The sequence below is a fragment of the Chanodichthys erythropterus genome, chromosome 13 (assembly GCF_024489055.1).
Source record: "Chanodichthys erythropterus isolate Z2021 chromosome 13, ASM2448905v1, whole genome shotgun sequence".
Classification (NCBI taxonomy): domain Eukaryota; kingdom Metazoa; phylum Chordata; class Actinopteri; order Cypriniformes; family Xenocyprididae; genus Chanodichthys; species Chanodichthys erythropterus.
In genome coordinates this window covers 46740845-46759575 of record NC_090233.1, presented here as the reverse complement: position 1 = coordinate 46759575, position 18731 = coordinate 46740845, and the positions used below count along the sequence as shown (strand labels likewise).

General features: G+C 38.1%; 1 protein-coding gene across 1 annotated transcript; it reads right to left on the bottom strand.

Annotated features, from left to right (window-relative positions):
* Positions 1 to 14476: 14476 nt before the first annotated feature.
* On the bottom strand, positions 14477 to 17962 carry gcnt4a (glucosaminyl (N-acetyl) transferase 4a). The gene is made up of 3 exons (XM_067406751.1): positions 17751 to 17962; positions 17326 to 17395; positions 14477 to 17198 (listed from the first exon to the last, which is right to left on the bottom strand). Exon 3 carries the CDS (start codon positions 17195 to 17197, stop codon positions 15908 to 15910), a length of 1290 nt encoding a protein of 429 aa, XP_067262852.1. The 5' UTR covers position 17198; positions 17326 to 17395; positions 17751 to 17962; the 3' UTR covers positions 14477 to 15907.
* Positions 17963 to 18731: the final 769 nt, after the last annotated feature.

Sequence of the window (18731 nt, the reverse complement as noted above, 5' to 3'; positions counted from 1 at the left end):
GTATTGTTCATTAGGCATCTGCTGCCCCAGAGCTCTGCCCTTTTAATATTTCCGAGTTGTAGGCTCTCTTTGAGCCTCTTTGGCTATGCCCTCGGAATAAAATGTAGATAGGCCTCCTCTTGTTTTGGAGAGTCAGCATATTGAGGCCTCCGTTCTCAGGTCCAGATTTGGGCAGTAGTGCTTAGCTGTAGGCTCTACTTACCGAGCCTCTTCTGGTGCATCTAGTTCTAATTCTTCTGGTGCATCTAGGTGCATTGGAAGTACCTCTCTTGAGCAGCCTGAGTCTAAGTTGTTAAGTTCTCCACAAGCCACTTTGTTCACTGCTCTTGAACCAGAGTGTTGTTAGGCCTCCTCTGACAGAGAGTCATTCTATTAGAGGCTTCTTCATCTTCTGAGCTCCTCCCATTATTGTGGTAGGCTGCTAGCCCTGTTATTTAGCTTCCTTGACAGGTGTAGGACATACTGTATTCTTCCTATGAGCTCAGCCATAGGCTAAGTGGTTAGGCTCTCTGTGAGAACCCTTGGCTACTGCTAGCATTGTCAGGCCTCCTCTCGCTAAAGCGAGTTATATTTTTTGAGGCCTCCACTCCCTTGAGCTCCGCTGGGATAGTGATTGCGAGTGGCCCTTGTGAGATGTCATGAACATAACCATGGGTCCCTGAGAATAGGTCAAATACTGCGTCCCTTTGCCATGCTTCCAGTATTCCTGCACACGTCTCCTTCAGACAAGAAGTGGATGTCATATTTCACAGGTGCCATTTTAATCGCATGGTTGCACCAGTGGTGATGTCATAGGCTGCCAATGTCAAGTTCATTGTATTGTTTAGATTCATGCCGGAGGCATTCCCCAGAGTGACCCCTAGGGGACACAGCATCTCGTTCCCTATTCTCAGGGAACCATGGTTACATGCATAACCTGAGACATTTATTATTTTCACACCACACATGTCCTTTTGAAAAAGGCTCTCTGCCCTTTGTTGTAACCCCATGGGTGTAGGGGGGGAGAAATTATCTGTGGGGCACTTGGGGAATTGGTGCCAACTCCACAAATGAACTGGTCATAAGATAACTGTTTGATATTTCTGTGAACACTTCCCATGTCCAGCAACACCATATCTTGGCAGGAGGGGGAGAAAATGACTGCGTTGAGGGAGAGTGCTGTTGCTTTCTCCTGAACAGAAGGATGAATTATTTGTCCGTGGTTTCTTCCCTTCCTGAGGTTTTGCCAGCTGGTGTCTAGCCGCAGCTGCTGCAAAGGAAGATTTTAATTTTAATAGCTGAGCTGGCTTAGACTGTGGCTCAGCCTGCTGATGCTGAGAAGGTTCAGGCTGACTGACCATTCCTCTGGGGGGCTTCAAACCAGGGTGTGCTGGTTCAGGAGCCCTATCAGTGGATTTGCGAGGTAGGCAATTTTGGAAAGTTTTTAAACCCCTTTTTTTTAAATCACACCACTGTATAGCAGTGACCAATGTCCGGAAAGAGCTTTGGGCTCAACTGGAGCATCCTAGAGTACACTTTTTCACTGTCTGACAGCCCTGACAGTCCCAGCCAGAGAGCTCGCTCACCTACCACTGCCAGGCCCATGCTGCGACCACAGTTCTGCGACCACAGATCTGCTAAGTGATATTTTTTTGATCCTGGAACAACATTCCTTCCTGAAAATTTTATCCTAACCATATTTCTACCCCTAAACCTAACCCATACCTATAAGTTATCCCTAAAATCGGCATATGAATGATAAATAACACTAATGTAGAAGCACCTAACCCTGGTTGTATGCCTAAAATTGACATAAACTTTAAACTTGTCCCTCAAATCTGATTGACTGATTGGAATATTGTTCCAGGAAAAACAAAGATTTTGATCCAGGGACTTGTTGCACTTGGAGAAATCACATTCTGCCCACGTGCGTCCTGGCAGTGAGGCTGAGGCAGAGGAAAAGGCTGCCCTGCAGTTAGGGTTTATGATGTACCGCTGACAACTCAACAGGAGGGGATTTGACATCCCTAACTCCTCCATGTTATTAAAATCCAGCCTGGAAACCCTTTTACAAGAACCCTGTGTGAACCCCTTATCCCAGTAAAGTTTCCTCTCTGAAACATATGCACAGAGAGCTGGAATGAGCTGGTTAACAGCTGGGGCACGTGATGGCAGTCTCTTGCCATCATAGAGATCTCCATTCCCTGGCCCGCCTACTGCAATGGCCAGTCAATTGAGAGTTTTTCTGCTGCCCTCCGGCACATTTCAAGTAGGTCAAGCTCAGCCTGAGTTGGGGAGGGGGACCCTTCGCTTACCAAGCGAATATTTGAAAGAGAACAATCAGGGTGAAATCAATGAACAAAGTTAAGATATATACAAAAGACAAGAACTTCAAAATAAAAGCCAAAAAGTGCCAGAGTTACAGACAAGTAAGACCACAATCAGGTAGCCGAAAATATTTTCATTATTGTTGCAATAACCATATTATTTCTTTATAGATAGTAATGACATTATATTGGAAGAAAAAGGAGACTTTTACTTAAGTCATCGTTTTTTTTCCTGTGCCAAATGAAGACGTGTCTCCCCAGAAGAGACTTGTCCTCAACACTCTTGCAACATAAGTATGCATTTTAGCCAGTTTCAATAATAATGCTGACATTCAGCAACCACCATGTCCAATACCAAACTTTGCTGTCCACCTTCTTTTCATAGATATGTACTTTAATTGTCAACAGACCTTAGGAAACAAGGCTGTGAGGGATAGACTTGCAGTCTTTACAATGGCATGCACTCTACAAAGAAACTAGATCACATGTCATTTTATAAAATTCTCAGTCACAATAGTTTTCTCTCCAGTGAGTTCTTGTTTCTGCCATATGTATATTATTTTGTCATATTAATTATTATAAAGCTGTGGGGCCAAGCTTTTTAATGAGGATGAAAATAGATTGTGGTTGTTTTTAATTTGTCATTTAAAAAAATACGTTTTATTTAATTTATTAAAAAAATTATCAAACTAACATTTTTCTAAAAGTTTTTTCATGATTTCTTGTCGTTTGTGAACAAAATATTTTTATGAAGATAAATATATCTTTCTATTTGAACTTTAGTGAGACTACAGTATACATTTTTATTAGTGTAGTTGCGCTGCACCATTTCCTGTCACTAGGTGGCGTGCAATATTCATTTTAGACAACTGTGACTGTTTAAGGTCAAGCAGTTTTACACTCATAAACAGAGACATTTTCAGTGTAGATTTATTTATTTTTGACAGTCAATTTCTGTATAGGCACATACATTTTTAACAACAGAAATGTATAAAGTAAAGCAAAAAAATATATAATTCTTATTTTGGACAACAAATATTGTAATTAATAAAATGCATACATTTATAAGACTTAAAACACAATAAAAGCCTCAATAAAAATTTCAGAACCTGCCCCAAGACATTTATGAAATATACCCTTAAAGATAGTTCAACCTTTCAGTTTTATGTCATTCTGGCTTTACTGTGTTCACATGTTTAACAGCTATTGCAAATATGATATTTGAATTTTAGGTTTGAGAGTAGAATTGATCAAAAATGATTCTACATTTAACTAGTTTTGAAACTGTGATGTTTGAAACCAACACTTAACACCACTGCTAGATACAGACAACTTCCCCATGTGATAACTAGTCTTGGTGGGTGGATGAACTACTGCTGAACCTGTCTAAAACAAAACAAAACAAAAATCTGTAGAAAAACGGAAAATACTGGTAGTTTCCTTTTTAAACACAACACAATGCAAGACATAATTCAAAATATGGGTAAAACACCTGTAAAGAGTAAAATATGGAAAATTCCTTTATATTAACACAGTAGCCATTGTGCCCCATTTTCACAGACTTTTTATGGAGTATACAGTATTTTTCCAGTTTTGGCTGCTTGCCCAGTATTCAGGTCTTGGTTATAAATTTTGTGTAAATTTATAACATTTAAAAACTGGCCAACCTGACACTTAATTCTATGTATTACACTTAATTCTTTGTGTTTATTCACTGACATGAAATTCACCCTTTGCTGGAAGTTTGATTGACAGACTGTAACGAGGTTCATAGATGTGGGAAGAAGGAGGCGGGAACCGGCGAACATTCAACAAAACTTTAATTCAAAATAAACAAAGAACAAAACGAAAGTAATGCCGGCAGACCCTCGCGGACGTCTGCCGGCCACACAAACATAATAAACCATAAAATAAAGTCCAGGCCTGGTCCTCTCTCGTCCTTCACGGTAGTCGCTCCTCCTTTTATGCTCCCGGAGCTCCTCCGTGAGGGACTCAAGGCCGGTGCGCCTCCTAGGTGAAGCTCATTAACACTCGCGCCACCGGCCTCGCGCCGTTCCCTCACGGCTCTCGCCCGTCCTGGTTGCCACATACCCCCATCGCCCCTTGCAGGCCGGGGGGTACTCCCGAGACTGCGCTCTACTCCCCCCCGGGGCCTGTCTGGGGGTAAGGACAGACGAGACGAGAGAAAGGAGACGGAAGCAAGGGGAGCGACAGAACGAGAGAAGGGAGAGAGGAAAAAAAGAGGGGAAAAAAAATTCTTGGTCCGGTTCCCCGACACACTGCCGCTCGGTCCTCAGCCTGCCAAGAGGCTCTTCTTCGCGGTGCCATGCGGTGGCACTGGACGCTCTGTGGACGGCCCAATCCTCAACCGCCTCCTGGCGGCCGGCGATGGCTCCTCCGACTGAGGGCAGACGGCATCGAGTCCCCCGTCCCCTGCTCCTCCCCTTCATGGCGGACGGCAGCAGGCTCCGGCCCACGGCAGACGGCGGCGACTCCTCCGCTCCCCCTCTCCATTCAGTTTCACACAATATTAGTTGTTTTCATGCCTTTTGCACAACATTGCACCATTTCATGCTTTTTATCTTCAGAAAGATCTTTCTTCCTCCCCATATTGCATAAGAACTGTGACTTGCTTAATAATGTGGAACAACCTCTAAGTAGGGTTTCCATAGATCTGGCAAATTATTTTGTCTGAGATTGATACCAGTTATCTAAAAAGAAATGGATAAATAAACGAACAAACATTTTCTTAGAAAAACTAAAATCTGAATGTTTATTGTACTGAAATCTTAATGATATGTCAATTGCATAATAATTTGGAATGCAGTGTAGTAGGAAGAGATGATTGGTCCACGTGCCGCTTGAACTGAAATGCAGTTTCTTTAAAAAAATTACAAAATTTGAAAGCTGAGACTTTGTTTCATACAAAAAGTAACCTGTTCTGTCTTGTCTGTCAACATGTTATCAGTCCTCTTTGCTCCGGAATGTATTTCATTCTGTGAGAACATGATGTGTGACGTGAGAGTGCCATGGCTTGTCTGACAAAGCAACAGTAACTAAAGGGGGTGGGTCTATGCAAAGGTCAGTTTTGGGACTAACAATATATTGTAGTAGATGTAAGTTATGTTAAACGTGACTTTATGTAGATAAATTAATCTCATTGTACTATTTAAATTGATCCCCCCCCCCCCACACACACACACACACACGCGTACACACACACACACTCATGTCCCACTTTTTAAAACAAAGTTAGGCCTACACCACTGTTGAGATTACATTTGCCTTATATTCAGCAAAACCATGACTCAACTTATACATGGATCAACACAAAACACCTTGCGTTTAACCCCCAACCTCCTTTTATGTCTTCATTTTCCCACTCACTCTCTCCTACTTCTTCTAGCAATGTGAGGAGTGCAGGAAGCAGCTATGTCTCTGACGCCACAGGTTATGCCTGCTCTTTTCTCCCCCACTGACTATCACCCTCTGTGGAGTCAGTGACCTGTAACCACCTGGGCAGTAGAAGAGTGAGGATACATAAGACTTCATATCAATTATTGAAAGAAACTCTGCCCCCTCGTTTTAATTTATTGATAAGCCCACCTCACAATATTCTTTAATTACTCGGCCACCTGCACGCCCACCCTATAGAATGCAGAGGAAGCCATTACATGTCGGCAGAAAATGATCCGCTGCCTCAACAATTGTATCATTGTGTGGCTAAGACTGTGAGTTAGGTGTTGGGTTTCATTAGTGCCCTCATGTTGATCATGATAGGGCACATTTCTTTGAAGCTTATTGGCATTGCTCAAACAATAGACCTTCACAAGCTGTGAGGTGCGAGGTGCTTCTAGATTGTCGATCACAGGTATTTAAAGAATCTGTACTAAGAACTGTGGAACTTTACTCATTTTGGAAAAAGGGAGCTTTCAGGTTTCCTGTTATAACAAATAAAAGGGACGTGTTTTTCATAAACCAAAAGTCGACAAGCTAGTCTTAACTTTCAGTTAAATGTCATCTTAATCTTTTAAACAAGCAGTGTTTAGTGGACTCAAGTATGTGTCATGGCTGAATTCAGCCAGACAATACCATAAGATGACTGAAACATTTCTCTCACGCAAACAGGTTATGAGGTGGTTCGTGTAATCAGATTGCGTTCTGGTGATAGGACATGAGAGATGTTATGTTAGTTAGACTACTTTCTTTATATATTCTGTGAAAGACAGGTTCTGCATTCAAAACAAGACTGACTTGTATAAAACATTCTGATTAATACTGGTAGCACTTGAATTTGTGAAGTACATATTTACTCAAGCTGATTTGACTAATATTATCACTCTTTCACATAACTCATTGTGACTTGAAATTGCATAAATATATTTGAACAATACTGGTAACACTTGAATTTCCAGAGTCACTGATGATGCACTCCCTGGTTTTGCCTAATAAAGATGTCAATGACTCACATATTGCATGGACATTATAAGTCAGTATTTTCTCAATATGTACTCAAGCTTATACGTTCTAATCCTGTTTAACATATTACTGCACTAGGCTGAATGTTACAACAGGGACTTACTCAACATTTTAGACGCTAGTCTAGTAGCATATTTCCTGGTACAAACTGAGGACTTTCCAAATGGCATTTGATGACTCTGTTTAGATAATATTAAATAGGAAGAGCTCATTGCTACCATGTTCTTTGTTTCTAATCTAATTAAGAAATCAAATGTCCTTGGGGTGCACAAGCTTAGCCTGGAGGGTTGGCGAGTGCTGCGAATGAGTAAGAAGAATAAAAAGGCTCTTTGTTGCAGTTTGGTCGGTTCGCCTGGCTGACTCCGCGCACGATGCTGAGTGACGGGGCTTGTCTTGCTAGCTCTTGCGGTCAGTGTGGCTCTGCTCATCTGTCATGGACCCTGGGGCCTCCATCACCAGGCCCACAATGGGCGTGATTATAGCCGTGATTACGGATATGATGACATAGAGTTGGTCAAAGAGCAAAGACTCAGACTTCTTGTTCATGGAAACATTTTTTTTTTTTTTACAGGACTTCTATTTTTATTGATTTTGTCAATACTCTGAGAAAACATTGTTATCAGTTAGTAAAAGATTATATACACACTCTGTGCCATTTCTGCAAGCAATTGTCTGATTAGTGTGTTTATATGCTGGACAAAGTCAAGCTACAATCACATTATCAAGCTATTCTGGTCTGACTTCACAAAAGCTGGAAGTGCATGATTCCGCTCTGACTAAAGCATTTACACAACATTTTAAAAGGCGAATTATTGTTAAAGTTTGACAGAAATCGAACACTAAGGGTGCATTAAGTCAACATTCTGACTTTGCGATTCCTCATTGTAAGTACTTTGAAGAGACTTCATATAAGATTAAAACTTTAGATTGTGAATTGACAAACATCAACTTTTACTTATAGCGACTCACTTTGTCAACTCTGTAAACACTTTGAGCGACTATGAAAATCATTTTAAGATTGTTTTGTGGGACTTTTTAGAAACAGAAAGCCTGGGAACTGACAGCAGTCAATTTAAATGAGTTTTCACACCAGTTTCTTTCTGGCAGTAAGAAAGCCTACACAAGGTTGTGCTAATAATGTCACATCCTTAAATAGCACTAGCATGAATAACACAGAGGTGTGGTCTCAGTGAAGGTCTGCACATCGCTACAATGGATGACCCCTCATTTTGGTCTTTTCTACCCTTGTGTTCTAAAGAAACTGGAATTAAGCTCTAGTGCCTGTCTTTTTTAGTATGATCCATGAAGGCTGATGATATTTGGTCTGTGGTGACGCAAATGGGAATGGAAATGTTCAGCTATTTAGATCACTATGTCATAAAGGAAATGGGTGAGGTTTGTGGCAATGCTTAGATTATTCATGTAATATTTCATGAAACAGTCTCCTTTTTGTTTACCTCCATTTTCATGAATGTCATATTTGAAGACATGACTTTTAAGCAAATTAAGCAAATGCTTAATTGCATATATTGATCCCAAACCATCCCTAATCAGACTTTTAAAAATATTTTTAAAACACTAGGCATCACACACTTGCCAACCAGGAAAACCTGGTCATCATACACTAAATGATTAAGGGTGACACACTGTCTTTCTTAATACATTAAGCCTTAAGTGTTTTCTATAATGGTTTTCTATGGAAGGAAAAGGCTTAACGTGTATTAAACACGTTAAGATCATTCAGGACTTTTTTTATTTGATTTTATTTATTTCTTTATTTGAAAGGGGACAATGCACATTAATAAACATTAAAACAATGTAAATGTACCCGAGTTAGCTCAAAAGTGCTAATTTTCATCGGTAGTCCCCCAGCCAGATTTAAACAAGGCAACCTTTAAAAATAATCACAAGTACAAAATCACACACAAAAATTTTTTTTACAACACATTATGGTTAATAAATACAGTTAATATAAAAATGATATAATATTTAAATACACACAAGCATTAGTGCCCACAAGTTTGGCTCTCTACAAGCCATTTTTTTGCATTCTTTTTGAATGAAAAGAATGACAAAGACTCTCTAATGGTTGCCGGCACTGTGTTCCATTGCTGAACTGCTCTTACGGAGAAGACGGCCTGACCAAAAGCTGTTTTTCTCCGGGGTATGATGCAGTCTTCCCTCACTGCCCCTCTAGTTACCCTAACCTCACTGGATCTAAAATGTATAAAATCACATAGTGGAGGAGGTGCTAAGCCATATCTAATTTTATAAATTAAACAAATGTTTTTAAATTTAATTAAATTATCCCAGGTAAGTAACTGATATTTCCTCAGAATACTACACTCTAAAAAAATGCTGGGTTAAAAACAACCCAAGTTGGGTTGAAAATGGACAAACCCAGCAATTGGGTTGTTTTAACCTAGTGGTTGGGTTAAATGTTTGCCCAACCTGCTGGGTAGTTTTATTTAACCCAACTGTTGTATAAAAATTACTGTATTGCTCGCTTAAAATGAACCCCAAAATATGCTGGAAATTAACATTTATTAAAATGTTTAATAAATGAGCATTTATTAATAAGATAATGAATAATAAACAATAAAACATTTATTAAATTGCTTATTAATAAACGTACACCTTTTGATTATTATTGTTGCCTCTAGTAATTATGTATCTGATTTTTAATTTCTCACCTATTTTGGATTCATTTTAAGCCAGACATATAATCATTTTTAATCAGTATGTGGGTTAAATAAAACTACCCAGCAGGTTGGGCAAACATTTAACCCAACCGCTGGGTTAAAACAACCCAATTGCTGGGTTTGTCCATTTTCAACCCAACTTGGTTTGTTTTTAACCCAGCATTTTTTAGAGTGTACAGTGGTGGTAGTGGTATGGTTTTTTATCCAGTATTTTTAATGCTTGTTTGTATAATCTTTCTAATGGTTTTATTGTTGTAGAGTGAGTATTGGACCAGCTTATTAAGCAATATGTTATGTGGGATAAAATCAAGGAAAAGAAATATAATTTAGCAGCTTCTGTTGACATGAAATCTCTAATGAATCTGAAATTTGCTAAACTGAACTTAATCCTATTACTAACTTTTTTGATGTGAGTTTTGAAATTGAGATTTGAATCTATATATAATCCTAAATATTTATATTCTGTGACGACTTGTAACCTTTTTCCAGATATAAAAATTTCAGGTTCTATATTTATATTATTTTTAGAAAAAAACATGGTAACTGTTTTAGATATATTCAATTGCAGACAGGATTGTTCAAGCCAGATTGAAATCGATGACATGGCCTCAGTTAGTTTAGAGGCAACTTCCTCTGCAGATTTTCCATAGGCCAAAATAACTGTGTCATCTGCATACATCAAAGTGTCACAGTTCTTACACAGAGATGGTAACTCGTTAATGTATAAACTAAAAAGAATTGGACCTAAAATTGAACCCTGTGGAACACCAGTTGATAATAGTAAGGGGGTAGAATTATATTGGTCAATTCTTACACTTTGTGAACAAGATAAAAGATATGAGTTAATAAGACTAATATATTTTGAAGAAAAATTAAATGCATGAAGTTTGTGCAGTAAAACTGAATGGTTGACTGTATCGAATGCTTTACGAAGATCTAAAAATATTCCTCCCACTATCCCTCCTTTGTCTATATTTGATTTAACCTTTTCCAGAAAATAACATGTTGCTGTCTCTGTAGAATGATAAGCCATAAATCCAGACTGCATTGAGTGCAAAGGAAAAGAACTGCAATTAAGATGATTGATGATTTGTTTAGCAACCAATTTTTCAAAAACTTTAGATACTGTTGGCAAAATGCTAATCGGTCGGTAATTAGATGTAAGAAGGGAGTTGCCACCTTTAAATATAGGAATGACACTAGCAATTTTCCATGCCTCAGGAAATTTCCCTTGATCTAGTGACACATTGATGATATGTGTTAATGGACCCTTAATTGACTGACCTATTTGTTTTAGCATAAGTGTATCCCATACTACCCTTTTCCACATCGGATATAGATACAGATTTTGGATATAGTGGGGGCTCAATTAACAAATTTGAAGTAATTACAGGTAAATTGTTATATTTCACAGGGAAACTTGAGCCCGATCACACGAAAATGCGTATCAATAGTACGAGTTTGTAATCTCGTAGAATATATACGCCAAAATGAGTTTTGGCGTGCTTATGGTACGCAGTTTTTCGCGTGCATATGATACGCACTTTTGTCACGGAACAGAAAGGCAAAAGGAAGATCCAAGTGCAGCAAAGGGGTTTTATTAAGGGCAATTCCAAAAGGCGTAATCCAGAGTACAGGCAGGGGTCAGCATCCAAACAACAGTCCAAAAATAAAACAAGAAACGAGAAAACTACCAACCAAAACGGGAGAACAAGGAAAAAAAACAGGGAACAGACCAAGGATGACATCAAACAATGAACCACAAGAACAGACAGAAAACAACTCAGATTAAATACACAGACACTAATGACAAAATAAGAAACAGCTGAGTGCAATGACGAATAGTGATTAGTCCGAGGAGTATGTATGGGAAATGTAGTTCATGAAATGGGTGAAACAGAGAGTCCGGGAAGGAGTGCCCTCTAGAGGCTGAAGGGCACTGTCACAGGTGATCGTGACAACTTTATGGCGTATTATACGTACGAACCCCCCACTCCCCCACCCCCATCCTAACCAAGAGCGTATCATATGCACGCCATAAAGTGCGTAGGATATGCACGTGAAAAACTGCGTACCACAAGCACGCCAAAACTCATTTTGGCGTAGGCTATATATTCTACGAGATTACAAACTCGTACTATTGATACGCATTCTATCAATCTTTAGCTGTATTGAATTATTACTAGAAGAAGTTTTAACTGTTAATTTATTAATCTGATCCCAAGTCGCTTTTGAGTTTCCATGACAATTTTTAATAATTGTGATAAAAAAGTCTGCCTTTGCTTTTCGTAGTTGTCTTATCACTCTATTTCGTAATGAAGCAAATTTTTGTCTCTCACACGAAAGTTTTGATTTTATGGCTTTTTTAAGAGCATTGTCTCTGTCTTTCATCTAATTTTTTTGTAGGCCTACATAGTATTTATTAGTACGATGTTTAGTGAGTTTGGTCTGTTAATATCACTGCTACAAGCCATGTTAAGCGTTTTAGAATGTCCCGTTGCCGACGCGTCATGCAGCCATACTATGACAGGTATAGGCTATCGCGTTTATTTCATTTTATTTAAAATATTCACAAACTTGTTAACTATATCATGAATTCTATAATAGCCTATATTCCGATTGTCAAATATGTGGAAGTGAATGTGTTTTGTTGTTTATATCAGTCTGATTTACATCACGTAAATTCATCAGTTTTTCCCGAAATACATAAACGTAAGTGAACTGAGAGAAAATAGTCAACTTCATTGTTTCATATGCAATGTAGGCTATCTGATATGAATAAAAAATAACAAATTATAATCGAAAGGAGCTTCTATATCAGTGTTTGGAGTTTGCATTTAACAAACTATAAATGTCTTTTTTATATATAGCCTACTTAATTTAAATGTCTTTTTAAATGTCTGAAACCTCAAATAAACATTATGTGGTTGAAAACACTGAATAGTTGTAAAATATGAAAAGCACGTCCATCTCTGGCTCAGCGCCAGCAGCATGAAAGCAGGTTTGAATTTAGCAGTGTGATCGTACGTGTTAAAGGATAGAATTGGGAGTGAATGGGGGAAAAAAATGAAACTGAAGGGGCACAAATCAGATCTGAGGGGGCAATGCCCCCTTATGCCCACTCGTGGCGCCGGGCCTGGGTGACACAGACTTTCAAGTCGTCCCAAAAACAACAAACTCACAGAGAAACATGCGGCTCAGTGAGATGCATGAAAATGAAAACAATATGTTTAAAAAATCATCTCAAAATATCAAACATGTTTGATATTCTCAGATTGGATAGATTTTTAGTCTGAAGTCTGTGTCCATCATACAGTTCTCGAATTTCTGGGAAATCTGTCAACCCCGACTGCCCAAAATATGCAGACTGGCTCTAACTTTCCACAACTAGCGTTCACTCGTCCAGACTGCAAATTTTGGCAAGAATCTGGGCAAGAGTCATGTACTGTTGCAGCCTTAGACAAACAAGAAACATTTACACACATTCAGTCTCAAATACAAACTACCCATTCATTCATTTCTTTTATATAGATGTGGGGTGTCAATGTGACACGGTTCTTGACCTCATGCTATTTTATTGTTTAAAATTGGGACCTTTCAAATGCAGAAAAATAAATACAGGGCCTAAAGATTTACAAAACAGGTCTCACTTTATATGTCTTTAACTACTTTGTACTAACACATAAATTAATAATTTTATACATTGCACTTATTGTGCACATACATGTTTTTACATTGTATTTATACATAAAAATACCTCCAACTCAAAGTGCAACTCAAACTAAATTCAACATGAACACAAAAAGTACATTGTACCGAACAATTTTGTAGGTACAATGTATTCGCTACAAATTTGTAGCTAATTTCAGCCTGAAATTCAGCCAGGCTGAATGCACAAAAATCAACAAATGATACCATGCAAATAGTGTTTTACTTTTAATCCACAAAACCACTAACACAAGTTGTTTTCCTGTATGAAAGTTCATTATGATTGTTCAGTTCATATGTGTTTTAGTCATACCATTACAGAAATAATATGCAAACCATGAGAAAACAATAGGTTAATATTTAATTTGTTCAGATATTTATTTTATCATATTTGCATGTCTTTGATCAAACAGATGTGTCCAGGGCATCGTCTCTGCTGATGCTTGCATATATCTCAGAGGAAATTGTGTCATTGCTGTTTCCTGTTTTCAGTCAGTTTAGTTTCCACACATTTTTAAAGCTGACTCACTGAAGCTTTTCTCTTTTAGCTTTATCTTTTGGAAGGGACTTCCTCATGCCAGCCTTTTAGTGAACGCATTATATGACACTGACTAGTCCCTGTTTCAGTTCATATCTAGAATGCTCCAGTAGATGTATGTGTCATTTTTTGTACTTACATGACCCATGAAATGGTAAGTCAAACTGTTGATCGCAGAGAGCAGTAACTGATATTGAGTAAATAAATCCTACACAGAGGGCTTTCTGTACTATTTTCATCAATGTGGGGTCTGAGACATAAGAAAAAAACTGAGAGGGCCAAAGAGGTTTTAATGGAAGGCGTCTACATTCCAGGGTGCATTAACTTACACTGTCAACACTACGACGGAGCCGCATGTGCCGGTCATACTGCATTTAGATTGAGGAAATCGAGCCTCGCTGGCTACCTCAGTGGTTAAACATGCTGTACAATCAGGTCTTAGAGTGAAAACCTTTCAGAAAAGTAGGTTCAAGAGCTCTGATTCCAGCCCTCTGGTAACGAACAGAGACAGACTGGCAGAGGGCAAACTCAGGACATTGGCACTAACTGCTTAGCTTTAAATAAAAAATGTTTTTAAACTTAAACAAACCATTTCAATTATAGTATTTGACAATGTTCATTTAGCTTCCAAAATAGTGAAATGATTGTCCTAAGCTAACTTTAAAAAAAAAAATGCCTGTTTTTAAAATGTCCCAAGGGACATATCAGTTATAAAAAGTGGCTTTTGGGAATTCATTCGGTTTGTACACTCGAGTGTCTTGTTGCAGTTAAAGTTTAGGTGCTTTTGTCCAGCCATTGACTTGTTGAGCCAAGAAATGAAAGCTTACTTATTGGTCTTGCATCTCCACTTTAAAGACTTGCGATGAGCTTTGATTCAACAGACTGTGGATTCAACAAAGCAAAATTTTAAAACCATGTAAATGCAAACAAAGAACAGCTTTAAGATGCAAGTAAAATAAGGACTTTGATGAAGACGCAGATATCCTGTTTAAATAAGCGATTTATGCTGTGCAGTGCATAGAAACTCAACATTGGCACATTTCATAAACCTACTTCAACTGTGAATAATTAATAATCACACAAGCAAGAATGTTGTTGTTCCGAATATCATATAGCACATGGTGACATTCCATTGTTGCGAGTGTAAAATTGTTTGTACAACAGTGCAATAAACAAGAAGCAAAAATCAAGCAACTAGCATTTTAGACAAAATATTGCCAGTTACTTTGTCTATTTTTGCTCTGGCAACCAAGATATCTATAACTATAAAGACTTATCACGTATCACCACCAACTGGCGTGATAACGTAAAATGCAGAATGAATAATATTAAATATCCCCACAACAGACAGTATGTCTAACAATGTAATTCTAAAGGCAGCAATAGACTTCTGTCAACACTTATGCAACATCACTCAGCTAACAAAATTTAGAGGACGAGAACAAACTGTTGCTTAATAGGCTACCATTTACATCACTGATAGACACTAAATATACCATGACTCTAAGTACACAGGTGTGACTGTTTTAGTGTTACAGCAGTTAGGGAGAAAGACTCGAGTACAATAGCAAGACAGCTTTATTTGAACAGTAAATATTGACTGTACAGTAGAGACCTTCATATATTATATAAATACTTTTAAAAAGACACAGCATAACCCTGGTATTGATACAGATATTGTTTTGAAATGACTATTGAGAAAATCCAAATGTGACACACTTAAAACTGGTAAATATTGCTGTAAGTGCACTACACAGAATGTCATTTCCGCTGCAATTTTATCTTTGAAGGCCAGTAATAATGCTTTTTAACACAAACACTATCAATACAACTTCCCACATAAACTGATTCGATAAAAACAATGAAAAAGAGGGTCTGCTCTCCATGCATCTAACAATATTTGTTTAAATAAATTAAAATATATAAATATTTCATAGTTCAAGAACCTATGAATTCATATTTTGGGCAGATTAAAAAGCTGAAGCTGAAAGGCACTTCCAAACTCATTAACATACTGACCTAGCATAGATAGTGGACAGCAACATTTCAAAATGTAAAAGGAATAACTTGGAGATACAGCTAACCTTTCGATCAGCTGGTACTTTGAATACACATAAGTGCAACGGCAAACACATATTTCAACCAAAATACAGTCCAAAATGAAAGGTCCTGTTTTAAGACACTCTTTTAAAGCATTGTTTAAGCTGTTTCTCCTCAAGTTTCTCTTCAAGACATTTAATAATGACAGGGTCAACTTTGGGATCAAACTTGTTTGCAAACCAGTGGCCGTCCTCCAGAAGCCACCGGAGCTCCGCTGCACCATAGATGCAGACACTACGTCTGTGTGTGCCAGTGCACTGTGGATACAAACGCCTTTCAAGATATTTCCATTTGACCAAACGTGTCCTACTCTTTAGATCTGACACATCAGGCTCAGATCTTTGGATCTCCCCAGGAACTCCAGGAACTCTGGCCATCGTTGCCCAAAAGTGCTCATCAGGAGAATATGTGTCAGCTGACCACTGCAGAAAATCCTTTGCCAGTTGATTGTTCATAACATATGTCACAAAATCACGTGTCAACACAAAGTAAGCACTCCCAACAAACATCTCGATGTCATGAGGTGGTGGGTCTTTAGCATTGGAGGTTTTAACAGGCATTTTATGGTATTCATATGATACATCTTTCAATTCATACTGAAACTGGAATCGCTGCTTTTTCATTATGGTGGGCCTGCTTGATTCGAGCATGTTTCCACCATTCAGTTTCCTGAGCTCATTCACCAGCTCATAATTGGACTTGAGCGGGAAGTCTTGGCCACACAAATTGATAACATACTTCCATTTGACCTCTGAACTCAGCAGGTCTGAAAGGCAGTTGAGATCTGCATTAAGTCTTGTAATGTGTGCATACTGAACAAACTCGATTTTAGAGGCTATGAAGACATTTGGAAAACATTTCTCCAAGTTCTTCAATGCTGTAACAAAATCTTTCGAGGACTTTTGGTCATAATGAATGCAGTAAATATTTTGAGGTGTGTAAATGGCTCGAAGAATCCTTTCCACCATTGCACTGTTCTTGTGCACCACCAAAGAGTATGCAATTGGAAAGCTGCATTCCTCATCAGTTACAAAGATCTCATTGTAGCCCCTTTTTTCGATGTAGTTTTTGCAGTCTGCAGTGAAAGACGCAATACTCCTATCATCAACTTCCACAATGTTTTTGCGTCTTATCTCCAGTGACTTGCCAATTTCCACTGGTTCCTGTTCATAAATGGCTGTGCAGTTAATGCCATTCAGAGACTGAGGTTTGTGTGATCTATGTGCAACTCCATAGGGCTCAATGTAAATACTGTCGTCCACTGAAATCTTTATATACACCAGCTTCAGCACAACAAACAGTGACACAACAAACACGTAGAACTTGCATCTTAACCAGTGTAAGATAGCACATCTTCTTTTCATTCTGTTGGAAAAGTACATACAAATAGGTGTTAGAAATAAATTTGGCATATGCTAATCGTCTGACATGAAACGGTATCATACTCCTACTTAGTTGCATTATATCATATAACTGAAGGGGATTTGCCTACCTTGCACACTGCCGGTCTTTTGTTTTGTGCCACTGCCATCAAATGTTTCTCAGCATTACAAAATATTAACCTGTGTGACAAAGAAACAATAACGTATAAATGTAAAAACCCTGTCGTTTCGACATTAATTCGTCACTTAATATTGCAAAAGTTAACGCATGCGGTTTGAAAATCTTTAAAACGCACGAGCCACAAAGATTAGATACATTTCCGTCAATCTGTCCGAAATTCAAGAAAAGTTGACTTATAGCCTACAACTCAAGCAATTGAACGACTTTGTATAGGAAGAATAAAAAAGACTGAATAACTAGACAACATATTTGCGCGTTTTGTGTATAGAACACAAAGAAATCGAAATACGAATTAAATGTATTATCTGTTACATTATCGATCTCTAAATGATCTATCGAATTCAGGATACTTACGACTGCTGTTAAGATTGCGTGAACTCCTACAGTCACTTCTTTCAAGATGAGTAAAGTTCAGGGTTGTCCGCTGACTTCACTTTGTGACTCGAGAGGCAGTACGAGGAGTGAACGCCAGGAAAGTCCTGTCCGCCCACTATACCGGAGCTTTATCTTAGAAACTAGTTAACCACTCGACAGCATTTCCGAGCATCACACAACACACACACTCAACTTGACCTAATCGAAACACAAAAGGCTAGGATATATACTAGTTAGTTATGTAATACACATTCAAAAGGAAAGGGTGTGTTTATTCTTACTTTAATATCAAGACCATCAACTTGTCATTGTAACTGATCGGTGTACAAAGACGTTTCACACATATTCATATTTTCAAACTAACAATGAAAAAGCAACACTTTTACACTTTATTAAAGTTATAACAAACATTTAATAACACTAGAACAGTCTTCTCTTGATGCTCTCACCTACTTGCGCTATACAAGCAACTTAAGTTTCAAAGTTCCACTCCTCACTCCGTGCGAACAAGTTCCAATATCTGTTCATCAGATGGCTTGGAAAAAACTCCTCATCGCTGACCAAATTAATCGACCTGACATTTATGAAAACGTCATTTTTGGATGGTTCTAAAGAACAAAATGAATGAATAATTAAACAAAATATTACATACATAGGCATACATTAATATTAATATATTTATAGAACATTTATGGCATGCTGTCCATTACCACTAACAATTTCGACTTTCTTCACATAGGAAAGTTCACATTGTAGGCTTCCATGCTATTGAGAGTTCTGTCAACACAATTGTTTAAGAACTGGGAGTTTCTGTGGTAACTGACAGCATGCCACAGATCCTGCTTATTTTTGTAACTTTTAACAATATCTGATTTTAGATAAGATTGGAATGCATGAAACTTAAAATATGATCTTAAATTATTTTCTCATAACAGTCTGTCATACACTTCATGGACTAGG

What these genes read in the sequence shown, in the direction of transcription:
- gcnt4a (XM_067406751.1), bottom strand. Translation starts at nt 17,197, where the DNA reads ATGAAAAGAAGATGTGCTATCTTACACTGGTTAAGATGCAAGTTCTAC.